At 36.7% G+C, this 16,039-nt stretch overlaps 2 protein-coding genes across 2 annotated transcripts in view; both read left to right on the top strand.

Moving 5' to 3' along the window:
• The window catches only part of LOC119085178 (ATP-binding cassette sub-family G member 4), a 40,955-nt gene extending 27,506 nt beyond the window's left edge, over nt 1–13,449 (top strand). Inside the window, 10 exon segments of the mRNA XM_037195486.1 lie at nt 8,356–8,458; nt 8,987–9,148; nt 9,221–9,264; nt 9,483–10,009; nt 10,213–10,260; nt 11,479–12,129; nt 12,200–12,300; nt 12,642–12,930; nt 12,998–13,027; nt 13,030–13,449. Of these exon segments, the coding sequence (XP_037051381.1) occupies nt 8,356–8,458; nt 8,987–9,148; nt 9,221–9,264; nt 9,483–10,009; nt 10,213–10,260; nt 11,479–12,129; nt 12,200–12,300; nt 12,642–12,930; nt 12,998–13,027; nt 13,030–13,226 (2,152 nt within the window). The 3' untranslated portion in view covers nt 13,227–13,449.
• LOC119085179 (mucin-12-like) lies at nt 1,805–4,261 on the top strand. The gene is made up of 2 exons (XM_037195487.1): nt 1,805–3,935; nt 4,000–4,261. The coding sequence occupies exons 1-2, from the start codon at nt 1,895–1,897 to the stop codon at nt 4,146–4,148; spliced, it is 2,190 nt and encodes a 729-aa protein (XP_037051382.1). The 5' UTR covers nt 1,805–1,894; the 3' UTR covers nt 4,149–4,261.
• Nucleotides 13,450–16,039: the final 2,590 nt, after the last annotated feature.

A 16,039-nucleotide genomic window follows, 5' to 3' on the forward strand; every position in this document is an offset into this window, starting at 1 on the left:
GAGACACCGATATTTAACTGAAATACCAACATTTTTTTGAAGAGATACGGATATTTTAACCGAGATACCAACATTTGTCTGAAGAGAAACCGATATTTAACTGAGATACCAACATTTTCTTGTAGAGATACCGCTATTTTAACTGAGATACCAACATTTTTCTGTAGAGATACCGCTATTTTAACTGAGATACCAACATTTTTCTGTATAGAAACCGATATTTTAACTGAGATACCAACATTTTTCTGAAGAGATACCGATATTCAACTAAGATAACAACATTTTCTTGTAGAGATACCGCTATTTTAACTGAGATAACAACATTTTCTTGTAGATGTACCGCTATTTTAACTGAGATACCAACATTTTTCTGTAGAGATACCGCTATTTTAACTGAGATACCAACCATTTCTGAAGAGATAGCGATATTTTAACTGAGATACCAACATTTTTCTTAAGAGATACCGATATTTTAACTGAGATACCAACATTTATCTGAAGAGACACCGATATTTAACTGAAATACCAACATATTTTTGAAGATATACGGATATTTTAACCGAGATACCAACATTTGTCTGAAGAGAAACCGATATTTAACTGAGATACCAACATTTTCTTGTAGAGATACCGCTATTTTAACTGAGATACCAACATTTTTCTGTAGAGATACCGCTATTTTAACTGAGATACCAACATTTTCTTGTAGATGTACCGCTATTTTAACTGAGATACCAACATTTTTCTGTATAGATACCGCTATTTTAACTGAGATACCAACCATTTCTGAAGAGATAGCGATATTTTAACTGAGATACCTACATTTTTCTTAAGAGATACCGATATTTTAACTGAGATACCAACATTTATCTGAAGAGACATCGATATTTAACTGAGATACCAACACTTTTCTGAAGAGAAACCGATATTTAACTGAGATACCAACATTTTCTTGTAGAGATACCGCTATTTTAACTGAGATACCAACATTTTTCTGTAGAGATACTGCTATTTTAACTTAAATACAAGTATCTTGAGACAGAGAGCGGTCTTTGTTCGAAAATTTAATTACAGCTCTCCAAGTCCCCAAAATTTGTTAAACGTCCCTAAAACTAAGAACTTCATGTATATAACAATGAAAAGTACTTGAAATTGGCAATAATTTCCCTTTGCTGTGATGATTTGTGCACTTACATCAAACAACATCTTAAAACATCAATAAGTTCTAAGTAAACTCGGATTTTAGGTACATCATTTAGACAGTGTTGAATTTGTATACATAAAGACATGTTTCGTCGTCTTGGAACGACCAACAATTTTTTTTCATTCAACACAAATACAGGAACTCTCTGTGGGTGTAAAAAAATCGTCGTTTTTTTACGAGTCTGTAATTTTGCACATGCAACCGAAAATGTTCTGAAACAGAACTTCAGCCATATAAAAAAAAAAATCTTCGGAATCCTCTTTTTGCAACATTTTTCTTTAATGGATTTCCTTGGCGTCAATTAACACATAAAAAAATTATTTAAAAAAAAATTCCATTACCTCGCCAAACGAACAAGATAAGATCCAACCATACTTTAAATCACCATAAATAAGAATTACCAAATACCAGATTTTACATGCATCCAATGACCGTAATTTTAATGTTACGACTACTTTTTTGTTGGTATTTCCTCAAAAGTGCATTAGATCGTCTAATTGCCTTGTTGCATTTTGTTTTCGTTATTTGAACGCATATGTCCACCAATGATAAGAACTTTTGCTGCCCTAAAAGGCATATAAATAGGTGCAGTACAGTGTTATGTTCTATTTTGTGTGAAGATTTCCAACTGAAAACACTCGATAAGTATATTAACGTTAAAGTGATCGGTTCTGTGCTGTGTTTAAAACAATGAAATTTGTTGTGCTACTTCTGTTTAGCCCATTAGTGGCTAGCAGTTTTACATCGTTATGTCCTCAACAACCGAATAATGTGGTTGTTAATTGCAATAATCAAAATCCTTTCACCAATCCATTGTTTCCTGGAACAACAATTCCTGTTACTCGTGGTCGTGTTCTGGATGTTGGATATAACACACATCCACGGGGATCTACACTAGAATTTCAACGTCGAAGATCCGATAGCAGTGAAGAATCTAGTGCAAGTAGTGAAAGTGAGGAGTCTAGTGAAGAATTAGTGGATCATCAAATTCCATTTTATCCAACGCATACTGTAAACCGTCCACAAAATCCATCAATTCACACAACAACCACGCTTGATAGCAAACTTGATTTCCTGAGACATGGTACTGGAGGCACCTTCAGGAATGATTTGAGAACGGCCCCAAGAAGAAAAGATGTTCGTGCATATGTTTCATCAACACGCAATGATTTAAGTGTCAACTCTGATGAAACCCATGGTCATGGACATAGCGGCCAATACAATCATGATGCCCATGAACATAGTCATCATCACGGACATAATCACCATCATGGACACGGTCACGGTCATCATCATCATGTTCAAGTTCCAACACATGTCACGCATCCTATTAACACAGTAGTAGGCACTCAACCAATACCTGAACACGTCGTGCCAATTGGATCCATTCTCAGTGGTGCACCTTCAGATATTTTTGTAAACCAAGGAAATTTCAACATGGACCGTGGGGAGCCAAGAATAGACAGTCCAATAGTACAAGTTTCTGCAGTTTATCCTAGTTTAGGACAGGCAGAAGATATTTTGCGAGATACGTATGATCGTTTAATGTTAACACAAAGAGGCTATCGAGCTCTAAGACACCCATCAGAAAGCAAAACCACATATGAATTGGAAAGTTTACTTGGTAGTATCGTTCCGATGATGTCTGTTCCAACGGTTCTTCAAGAAGGATTGAACACGGAAATCAATTGCGATCCAATTCCATTAGATTCAGGTATGACCCAAATAACGGGCATGCAAGGTATGGGAGGTCTAACACCACTTAATGAAGCTGTATCGACAGTGAGCCACGGCGAAATGTCGCCTGATCAGCAAATTTCAACTACGTTCACCATAACTGAAAATGAAGATGTTAATGCTCAAGATTTACCACTTACATCTCATGCAGAATCAACTGTAACGAAGGTAGAAGAACGACCAGTGACTACAGGCATAAATATTCCTATGGAAGAATCATCAGGCACTACCGTTACCAAAGTAACTACGACAAAGATAGAAAAACGGCCTACAGCTTCTCACATTGGTTCCACAGTTACTAAAGTAACCACTACAAAAACGCAAGAACGTCCAATGTCTACACAGGTTGTTGTTCCAACTGAACAACATATGGGTTCAACTGTTACCAAGGTTACGACTACAACATCGGAAAAACTACCAATCGATGGGACATCGGTACAAACAAGCTCAAACTCTGGTTCGACAATCACAACTGTAACGACAACAAAAACGGAAGAACGACCAATTGATACTGTCATGACTATCCCTGAAACAATCGTTAATGAAGGGCCAGTACAAACAAGCTCAAGTTCTGGTTCAACTATTACAACAGTAACGACAACCAATACTGAAGAACGACCAGTCAACACTGACATGACCATGCCTGAAACAATCGTCAATGAAGGGCCAGTACTAACCAGCTCGAATTCTGGCTCAACAATTACAAGAGTAACGACAACCGAAACAGAAGGACGACCAGTCAACACTGACATGACCATGCCTGAAACAATTGTCAATGAAGGGCCAGTTCAAACCAGCTCGAGTTCTGGCTCAACAATTACAAGAGTAACGACAACCAGAACAGAAGGACGACCCATCATCTCTGACTTTTCCTTACCTGAGACCATTATTCATGAAACACCTGTAGAAACTGCCCAGTCTTCATCCAAGGTGACAACAACTACCACAACAGATGAAAGACCAATTGCAACTCAATTGACGGAAGTAATTGGTGGTAAGCACGAAATTTGTTTATTGATTCTTCTCTGATCTAATTCGTATTATAATGCAACACATAGGCGGAGAAGTCGAGACATTGGTTCCAGAAGTTGCTGATGTTGTTAGTGATGTTAGCGGTCTTGCGAGATTAGTACGGCCGACTCGCGATGGAACTTATCGTTTCGATAGATACAGACAACGTATGAGTCCAGTCGTTTTTGGATTTTAATATAAAAATGTGGCGCACGCCCTAATCGAAAATGTAAAAAAAAAACTTTTTGCAGGTGCAATGGTTTCAATTGTGGTCGGTAAAATGAATAAAACAGAAAATCGAATTTTCAATTACTATAGTTTTAGTAACAACAATTTTTAACGACATCTGGGGTGTTACTATTCGCAATTTCCAAGCATTGGTAGTGAGAGATTCTTTTGAAAACGTACCTTCCGAAATCGATTCTAAAGGACTTTTTGAAGTGTGCCCTGAAAGGTGAAAATCTTCATCGCTTATGTGGCTAGTGGGAGGTGATCAAAAACCGAAAACATGCACTTCTCTTATGGAGTTCTTTTCAGATGCATGAACGCTATACTTTAGTTGAGCGGGATGTCATTAGAAAAGTAATTGCTAGTACTTTCGGGCAAATAAGGTCTTATTGGGTCTAAGATTCACCTACACTGAGATATGAACAGTTAAAAATAGCTGTGGCCAAATGATTACCCTATTCTGTTAGTGTGTAGGTGAGCCCAATAAAACCACATCTGTTCCAAAAGTGCTCGCAATTACCTTTGCGACGACACTCCGCACGACTACATAGCTTTCATGGACCTGGAAAGACACTCAAAAGAAATCTGCATGTTTTTGGTTTTTGATCATCTCCCGCTAGCCACCCAAGTGTCGAAGAATTTTTTGAACGATAGTTTTAGCTTGAAGGGACCAATAACTTTTAGGGCACATTGGAAAATGCGTCCGATTTCGGTAGGCACGTTTTCAAAAGAATCCCTCAGTAAGTCAATTGAATACATTTGTTTCGTCGTTGTTATTCTGAGATTCTTACTGAAAATCATTTATTGCCATTCGTTAACCTAACGTTGAAGGAAACATAAGTTTCCATGCACTGTTACCCAATCTCCTTCGTTAGCTTCCTCTTGAATGAAAAGCACAATACAAAAAACGGTTGAATTATGAAAGCTTTACATAATTCAATTTTCATTTCCCGTTCTCCGCTCTGATTTAAAAAAATAATATCTCAAACGAATCGGAAATGTAGAACGAGCTTATCAAAGAACATAAAACATTTCCTCAAAATTTCCTTGAAACTTTTTTTTTTCGTTTCAATTTATCTCCAGAGGCAGATATTCTGAATGAAAAAAATTGTTGGCCTCTTCCGATGATTTATTTGATTTAAAATACCAACTCCATTCAGCTGTATAACATTCTAGACCAGCCATAATGAATCGGTAATTTCGCAATAGTTAACCAGATGATGCTGAACGGGGAACGAAATTACAGCGATATTGAACCAAATGCTATCGAAGTAACGATGGAGATAGTGTGGCTGATGAAGGACAAAAATTTCAAAAATTTGTTAAGTTGTGGCACACCTTCCAGAAAATATTATCTGCCAATAATAAACATTATGGGAGGCGGTGCCAAAAGGTCGTGTTTCGAAGAAAAATATTTATAATTATTTTTACCTTGACATCCGCACTAATAGACAACTAATTCAGCCAGAATGTCAATGCAAAACAAATTCTTTACTTGTTCAACTTGTTGATTGGTCAGAATCAGATTGTAGGCTATTTGTGGATCGAATCATCTGATGTTCCACTTAAAAGTTGAAGAACTAGATTTTGAAGTGTTGTCCGTACCTAACAAGGGGCGCGAATCCAACGAAGAGAACACAGGGTCCTCCGATTGTAGTAGTAATTTAGTCTCAGTTTGGTATTTCTAATAATATTGACAGTAACAGAGCACATAGCAGTTTCAATGAGTTTTTAAAAACGCGGGCGTACTTTTTGAATGACACCATTATACACGTGCTAACCGTATGCACACATCCAGAAGCGAATATATTTATATTTTCGAGTGTGTCGATTATGCAAAAGAATCATATTATTCGGATCAATGCATCCAGCATAGCTGAAAACCATCTATAAAACGTTTTCTGGTTGCATAGAACGGGTTGATGGAAATCTTTTGAGTTTTCTGTAGTGGTCGTTTTCTCGGGAGACCACCGTATTGAGGTTATAACGCTTTCGCTTCACGTAAAGAAAGACACATTGAATCACAATTTTTATAATGTTCATCACATGAACCCTATTTTCAATTTCTTTATGTTTCCGAATGTACCAGTTGGTAGCAAATATAACATTAAATCCTTTTTCAAAAACACTCTTCTCTTTACGTAAGCTGTCGGAAGTAGTTTTATATTATAAGAATCACTTCCCTAAACGCCCATCAGAGGCGAAGATATTTAGATTTTCTTTTTCTGTCCTAGAATAGTATTTCTGAACCAATTGAAAAAACGAAGGGACTGTACGCTCCCGGATGTATACGCTATTCGCACTCGAATGTCGCAAAATAAATTTTTTATCCTTTTACGATCTTTTGTCGATTTCCAACAAAGAGTTCGGAATAAAAAATCGTCAATGTGGAAGGGGTTCGTCTATCTATCGATCTATCTATCTATCCTTTTATGAACTGTAACGTAAATGCGTTTTGTTTGACCCTAAGGATGTTTTCATTGTACGAATTGTAAGGATAAGCCTTTTCGTTCAATCTTATTAAATTTTTCAAGGAAGGCGTCGAGGGGTAAATCACTGATTTTAAGACAAGGATTATATGGGATTATTTGGTTATTATATGGGATTATATGAGAAAGTGATTACACCCTCGGAAGGCGATGGTTCGATCCTACTGAATCCGTTCTTGTATAGAAATGTAACGTAAAATGGAAATCGCTATGTGACTCGGGTGCGAATAGCGTATAGTGTCCACGTCCACAATAATACTGCCACTATTCACATCCAGGCTCGAATGACATCTACCTAAAAAAGTTAGGATACCTTCCATTCCCAGTCTCTAATTAAACTATATTGCAAATATGACGCTCCTTGCCAGTTGGTATGTCAACCGAATGAATCAAGTTGAAGTCGGTTCTAATAAAGCATCCAGCAAAACATTAAAATAATTAACCAAAAAAATAAATTTAAATTAAATAGAACATTAAAGCAACAAGAATTAGGTTGATCAGTCTATAATACCGCGCTATTACTAATATTAAATTTCTTTTAATGAACTTGAAAAATAATTAAAATGCAAAATATGAACGTACGAACTGGGTGAACAACAACGAATACTAAGTGCTGAATATGACTAATATAACCTTAATTCCGTTTCGCTTTTCGTGCCTCAACTAATCGAGAAGAATTTAACATGAAATATATTTAAGTCAATTTGAAGCATTTAAATTAAAAGAAAATATTTTTTTTTAAATAAATTGATGCGATCGGTTGGATATTATAAGAACCAATTCATGTCGATCTTATAATTCAGTGCACCATTACACACTAAATGGGAAGCATATCGCCTCTCTGTGATATAGTATAACGTTCAGTTTTAGAAGATGGAAACGACATTCGTGTGAACTAAGAAAATAAGAAGATGAAAGAAAAATTTTGAAAAGTGTAAAGTGATAATATTCGATTCAGAAAGTTTCAGAACAAGACGTTTGTGCTACAATCTCATGCTCTAAAAATTATTATGTGTCGGAAGCAAAGCGTTCACACAAAGACTGTTTAAATACACAACTTGTGAAGCTAAACTACAAGTATTCTGTTTAAAATATGCCTGAAACTATGTCAAACTATTGCCATTCCACCATACCATCGGGATGTAGTAGTTTGGAAAGCTTAGATTTAACAATTCAGCCGGAAACGATTCGTCTAAGTCAGATGGACGGTACTCTGACAGTGCATGCCCATAATGACGATACACGCAACGACCTAAGCGATGCAGATGAACTAATGAAAGTGGATAAAACTTTAACGAACTGGGATGGTTACGGTGAAAAAATAAGTAAAATGACTAATGTAACTTATGTTACTTCTTCACCGAAGTATTATTATAACGCCACACCCTCGACACTTGCCACTACGTTGCCAATTTGGGTCAAGCATTATAAAAAGTAATTTTTGTGTTTCTTTTTGCGGCTATTCTTTTTACCACTTTATGCTCTCATATCAACTAACGATGAGTGATTTGAGTAGAACGAATAATAGATAAATTGACTGAATGGTGTGGTGATGAACAGTAATCAAAATTCTTTATCGATTTGTTCATGATAGCGTTCCATTTAAATAAAAAAAATAATAATTCCCATTTCCCATGACGTTCAATTCAATTTTTTTTAAAACAAAGTTTTTCTATTTCCTTCTAGTGGATCGCAAAATAACTTATGCAACGGAATGGCACCGGGCGCCGGACATAATCTCGTACGGAAAGTACATAATCATAGTCCGAATGCACAGAAAAAGAATTTGGTAAGTTAACAGAATGAAATAGTAGATTACGTTGGATGCTGCGAAAGTAATTCATTCATTACATGAGGCAACAATTTTGTGATGAAAGCAAACTCATAAGTTTGTTTTTTGAGCAACAAGCTTCGGTAACTGTCTTTTCGACAAATTTAGAACCTGTAGGTCCGAGCCGAAAGCTTGGTATTCAACTACACTTGTCGAAAAACAGTTGCCGAAGCGTGTTCAAAAACTCACCAAAGAATTTGAGATTATTACAATTTTATGGTTTCCGAAGTAATGAAGTACGAAGCACCATCCAATGCATTCAGGTTTACTGCCTCCTCCATGCCAAAGTTGATTTCCACAAAGGAAAGTGGCAGAAATATACCGAAATAGTCCACGTGTAATTGATCATTTCCGTAGGGGACAAATTGCTATGTAATGATCAATTTTCGCATGGGGCGGGTAGTAAAATGAATGTCTATTTTACCGAGCAATGAATTTATTGTTTGATGTCATGTAACGAACATTATTCTGCACCTGGTTGTATAGGTCACATTAACACATTTACCCAAACGGCCACCCGTTGATATCACATTTAGCGATATATCATATTCCGTATCCGAAGGCCGTAGACGGGGATTTAAGACGATACTGAAGGGAGTTAATGGCAAATTTAGATCTGGTGAATTAACGGCTATAATGGGACCTTCGGTGAGTATTAAACTGCATAATAACGTTTGAGCATAAAAACGGAAAAGAGAATTCATTACCGTTGTGTTACAGGGTGCTGGAAAGAGTACATTAATGAATATTTTGGCTGGATACAAGTAAGTCTGACGATGCGAAATTGCAATTTCTAACAAGTTGTCCCATACTGTAAAACACATACAGTCTGAACGGTTCAATAAATAGTTAACGATTGAATTATGCCATTGTTTCTCACGGTCATATGAGTGATAGTGTAGTTTCAAACTTTTAATCGATTACAAACAGCTACAGTGCACACCATCACCATGAAAATAAAAATTATTCTTTTTCCATTCAGAACATCCCACCTCAGCGGCACAGTCAGCATAAATGGCAAAGAGCGAAATTTGCGGCGGTTTCGCAAACTTTCGTGCTACATAATGCAAGACGACAGACTGATGCCCTATTTAACGGTCAAAGAAGCAATGATGGTATCCGCCAATTTAAAACTTGGCAAAGACATGAAAATGTCGGCGAAAAAAGTGGTGGTCGAAGAAATCTTAGAAGCGCTCGGTCTGTCGGAATCGATCGACACGAGAACAATAAATTTATCCGGTGGCCAACGTAAGCGGCTATCGATCGCATTAGAATTAGTGAACAATCCACCGGTTATGTTTTTCGATGAACCGACATCGGGATTAGATAGTTCATCATGCTTTCAATTGATATCGTTGTTAAAATCGTTGGCACGTGGCGGACGCACAATCGTTTGTACAATTCATCAGCCGTCGGCTAGACTCTTTGAAATGTTTGACCATTTGTATATGCTGGCCGAAGGACAGTGCATGTATCAAGGTCGAGTGGAGGGATTGGTACCGTTCTTAGGTATATTGAAAGAAATTTTTAGTTGTTATTTAGGCGCCGAGTGCAAGTAGTATAAAATGACTATTGGCACCGGGTGCTAATAGTGTAAAGTGACAACCGGTGCACTGGGTACCAATAGTCATTTTATATAATTTGTGTCGGGTGCCAATTATAGTCACTTCGAGTTGAGTTTTTCAGTCAATTTCATTATTGTAAATTTTCAGGATCACTTGGCTATGAGTGTCCATCCTATCACAATCCGGCGGATTATGGTAAGCACTTTTTGTAACATTTTTTTCTCGCTATTTTTACATTCAAGAGCCATTCTTCGTCCATTATTATTTACAAAATGCAATATGCAGAGATTGTACGTGACAATAATAATGTTCGGTGTAGGGATGCATATACAATACACACAAGTTATTTGCACACTCCAACTCCATATACATTGAGTTTAATATACTTATCAGCATACATGCACCGATGTATGTTGCTGATGGTTACAACCACTGTAAATTGTCCTCATAGCACTTTGTGTTAGCCCCACTGCTGGGTGGCAATGCACATCCATGTAAAAAATGCATAAAAACTTGGCAGTGAGCCAAATTAAATTGTTATTTTGCCGGTAGGTGGTTTCTTCGCGTCATACATGCATGGCCCCGGGAATAAATAATAAATCAAAATTTAATTAAAATCACAAAATTTTCATAAAATTGTTTTGTGACGCTTTGAAAGCTATTCAAATTTGCCACCTACCAAATTATTCGGAAACACTAACGCCTGCTCAATTGTTAGGCCTCATTATTTATTACGATTTAAGCTTGCGGTTGCTGCTTCTGAAGATGGTGGGATTCATGTTATGAGTTCTTGTTCGTTCAAGCAACTATCTTATAGGGAGAACATTCGTTCATTTAGTCTAGTCTAACATCTCCACTTCTCCAGTCCGTTTTCATAGCAACGCCGTTCATACACACAAATGGTGTGTTAGGTACGAAACACGCATCCGTTCGTTCCAATGAGCTTCAACTGCAACCGCTTTACTTTTTAAATATAATGGGATTGGGACAGTTATTGGTGCAGCAGGTGTCAGGGGCGCAGTGAGCTCATATATATACACTCCATAGGTCTTCATTACCTATCGTTAGTACAATATCGAAGTAATTTCTGTTTTCCATCGATATGGTAGCAACGGTAGGTAGTGAAGACTTTTGAAGTGGCTATTTGAATTCACTGCACTCGCTGCACCAATAACTGACCCGTTCACATTACTTTTTCAAAAAATTTGTGAAGCGGTTGCAACGGAACCTGAGACACCTTTGGGGCTGACGGATACGTGATTCGTATGAAGTGCACCGAGACCTATTCAACACATTATGTAATTAGTTTTGCACAAAATTGCCTAGAGAATTTCTGCGAAGCAAGTCCTATCCTAGTTCTGTCCAGTTACGACTACTGAACGGTTTAACATTTTCTATTTTTCTTCGTTCCAGTAATGGAAGTTGCTAGCGGTGATTATGGGGAAGCTGTTCATAAACTCGTTATGGCCGTCAGTTCGGGCAAATGCACCAATTACAATAACATCATCGCCGACGATTCGAAAACGCTGACTGTGGCGGGTGTGGTTACGAACAACGGTGCGACAACCATTTCAAACGACATTAGCAAATCGAATAGCAGTCCATCGAAATTAGCAACAACCACCACAGTCGCAATGACTGCAACCGCTCAAATCAGCAGCAATGGAAAGGATCAAGAATTTCTTAAGCTAACCAAAGGCGACACCGTCATCAACATACCGTCGAACGACGACGCATTGTCGAAGGCAAAGAGTCCCGGTTGCACCACGTCACTACTCGATTCGAATGAAAGTGTTGCCGTTACGATACCGCGCAAAAGCGGTTTTCCGACGTCCGGTCTTGCTCAGTTCTGGATTTTGCTCAAGCGGGCTTTTCTGACGATTATCAGAGACAAACAACTAACACAAATGAGACTGTTTTCGCATGTTATTGTCGGTGCTATAATTGGAATGATTTATTATGATGTTGGAAATGAGGCGTCGAAGGTGATGAGTAACGCCGGGTGCATTTTTTTCACAACACTTTTTACAATGTTTACCGCTATGATGCCAACTATTTTGACTTGTAAGTGATGAATGTTGTCAACCGAGTCTTTTTGAGGATTGAAAAAAATGTTTTTTTTTGTTCCTTCCAGTTCCCATGGAAATGGCCGTCTTTATACGAGAACATTTAAACTATTGGTACTCACTAAAAGCTTTTTACTTTGCCAAAACGTTAGCAGATCTGCCATTTCAGGTTTGTATCTATATGTGGCAGGGCTTATTATTCGGAATTTCAATTTGTAAATTCTTAAGAAATCCTAAAAACTTCGTAAAACTAAAAAATCCTAAAAGTTCTTAAAATTTCTAAAACTTCTTAAAACCCTAAAAATTTATAAAAATTATAAAAATCTGAAACATTTTTAAGACGCGAAAAAATTCCGAATAAAACGCCCTGATCCTAATATCCTTAAAATCGATTTATTTCACTTCTACCACAAAACTCTCTTGAGCTAAGCTGGAGATCATTTCGTTCTTCGACGATTTATTTTTAATTTCAAGTCAAATAAACATCTCGTCCCTCACTTTCTTTTCCAGATATTATTTTCAAGTGTCTATGTGATCGTTGTCTACTACTTAACTTCCCAACCATTTGAACCGCAGCGTATAGCCATGTTTGTGTTCATTTGCATATTAACATCACTCGTTGCTCAAAGTTTAGGCTTACTTATTGGTGCTGGATTAAGCGTTGAGGCTGGCGTATTTTTAGGCCCAGTATCAACGATACCAACGATTTTGTTTTCCGGTTTCTTTGTCAATTTCGACACGATACCCGGATACTTACAATGGGTTACGTACGTGTCGTATGTTCGATATGCATTCGAAGGTAAGATAAATCGCCTTTATACAGTCGTTGAATGATTTCGTTTGATTTTGACTGTAATTTGATCCAGGTGCTATGCTGTCTGTGTACGGAATGGACAGAGAGAAAATGAAATGCTCCGAAATGTATTGCCATTTCCGAAGTCCGAAGAAATTTCTGGAGGAAATGTCCATGGATCAATCGGAATATTGGCTGGATGCTGTTGCATTGATTGGTATATTTATTGGACTGAGATTTATAGCATATTTTGTATTGCGTTGGAAAGTACATTCCATCCGTTAAGTGATCGTAAGAATTGAGTGTCAGTAAGATCAGTGAACCAAAAACGAAAATGACTTTTTTGTTGTTTGTTGATCAAATTCGAATGTAGGAGAAAATCAGAATTTTTCTCACCGTAATTTCAACAATTTTTACATTTTAGTCAAACACTAGAAATATTTTCTTTGGATTAACATTTTTAGATTGTAACATTGAAAGCTTTAAGAATAATATGAAAGAGCCCTGCAACAACAAAACAATTTTTTCTAGAATTTTGTTGATGAAAATGAAAATTCCACCGAAACAAATTTTTACCGACTATAAAAAACGAACAAAATGAAAAATTATTATTTTATACACCCCATCCATAACCGATAGACCATGTACACATTTTTTAGTTTTAAATTTTTATTTTTATTTAATTTTTACAGTGAAACTGGGATTAGATTAAAACAATTTTGGTTTGTTTAATATTTTCTTTAAAATTTTAGTTTTAAAAGCTCGAACACTCTAACACAGGCCCGTACTAGCTAATAGAAGAAGTAAATTTTAACAAAGGACATGGCCCCATGAAGGAATTTGTACGAAGGGTTTTCATCTAACGTTTCTGTAAACTCTTTTAACCGAAAAAGTTGCAGAATCGCAAACTTAGACAAAGTCAAAGCTCAAACGGAATGAACCAGGGCCGAATATCTCGCTAAATTTCCTTAAGAAACTTACTAAATTTTGCTAAATATAATTGAATTTCACGAAGAAATCACTAAATTTCACTAAAAATTCACTAAATTTCACTTAACCTGTTACACACGGCAAGCATTTTAACACATTTCTATTCAAACTATTACTTCATTTGATCGAAGATTTTCAGTGATTGATTTTAGAAATCTATTACTTCATTTGTTTTGAACATGCTTTTTGCTATATAAGACCACATTAGCCAGATCTTGTCGTTTATTATTTCTGTCGTTATCGATAACACGTGACAGCCGTCTGCAACATTTAATTTGGTGAATTTTTATATTGAAATGTTTCGTTCCAGTCCACATTATAATAGTTCTTTAAAAATTATATCAACTCAAATGCTCTAGTGTTGACCGAAGGAATCACATTGAGTTGTTAGTTCGAATTTCAACCGCAACGATCAGATTTGCACACAATAGCAACATCTGATTGAATCCGTTCATTGTTTTGTGTGATATGTCTTGTGCATCGTTCGGTGTTGTCATTCAGTCAGTCAGCCGAAAAACTCGTTGACGCTGCGGGTTGTCTTTAAAAAATTGATTCGGTTAGATTTAGACTTTACCTCATGCCCGTTATTAAAAGTCTGTGTCCAACAGGCGATCCCATAAAAAAAACTGACCGAACCAGCCAGTCAGAACTCATATATAGCTGGCTAGATGTCATTTTTTTTCAATCAAAAATTTGTAGTCGCTTTGGATTTGATAGAAGTCTTCTATTGACAAACCAATTTTTCTAGACTGTAGTCTCAAAGCTAGGCATAAAACACAATTTGTACAGGCTCGTCCGTGTTAATGACAAAGTGTTACACCACAAAAATCCAGATCTTAATGTGAACTTCAATAAACCCATGAAGCAAGAACAGTAATAAAATTATGCGAATTAATATTGAGTGGTTCGTTGTTTTATATAGAGTGACTGGATAAACTTTTAATTAGAGGTCAGTGAGTTCATAATCACCGATCGGTCATTATATTGTGCACACACGCTAGCTACATCATACATGCACTGTTCGACGACTCTCAATTTATATTTTGTCTATTTACGGTTGATTAGAGTGGTCAATGAAATTCTGGTTACAGGTCGTTGGTTCGGTCCCAATTCCTAATTTACATTTTATTTGATTATCTGTGTTATTATTTGCATGTTTTAATTTATTGTATATACGTTACCAGTGTATTATATTTATTTCAATTGTCTTTTTATGGTATACACACTTCGAGCGATGCGGCGGTCGTGCATTTTTATCGGCAGAAAAAATTATTAGTTATCGAACTCGTAACGCAAGGAGACAAGTAGTCAATTGCTTATCTGTTTTAGACGACTGATTTCTGGCGGTTTTGTGCCTACACGGAAGTACCTAACATCAGTCGTCCGAAATAGGTACTCAAAAATGTTGACATTCAAAGTGACGAACGATAACTCGAGAAAAATCTTAAAACTCCCTCATTTTCGGCCTTCAGGCCTGTAATAATTGTTAAGTGATATGTTATTGATAAAAATGCGTTGAAAATGTAAATCAACAACAAAAAGTTTCTTTCTAACAAATTGGATAAATATGGGTGTATGAGTAGAGTAAGTAACTAATCTGCATGCCGGGGACAGAAATGAAAGAATGCCAAAAATGGGATGAAAGGATTGCTAGAGATAGGATGAGAGAAACTTGGAAATAATGTAGAAAGTGTTCAATAAAATGAAATTCATTAACATGCAGTCACTGACTGGTAACATCGTATACAGCCTTCTCCTCATAAAGTTCCTAGAACGGAAAAGGAATATTTCGTCTCGAAGAATAAAAAAAAACAATGGGAACACGGTCATGGATCTTTTGCGGTGCAGCGACACAAAATATATTGATTTACAGTTCTGGAGTCATGAACACCCAAAGGTCCATTTGGTTCCTCAGTAGGGAGATTGCCATTTTCACATATAAGTTGACGTAAAACTTGAAAATTATAAGTTACCTCTCCACCTCCACATACTTTGTGCAGAGAGTTTACTTATTTCCTGGACTGAGAGGTAGGGTCTCATGACAGAAAATCACTTGAAATGCTTTTACCAATGCATTGAATACAGAAAACATCCGAGCGCTTGTTACCAGGAAATCTCCAGTAAT

Source organism: Bradysia coprophila, unplaced genomic scaffold (assembly GCF_014529535.1).
Source record: "Bradysia coprophila strain Holo2 unplaced genomic scaffold, BU_Bcop_v1 contig_94, whole genome shotgun sequence".
Classification (NCBI taxonomy): Eukaryota; Metazoa; Arthropoda; class Insecta; order Diptera; family Sciaridae; genus Bradysia; species Bradysia coprophila.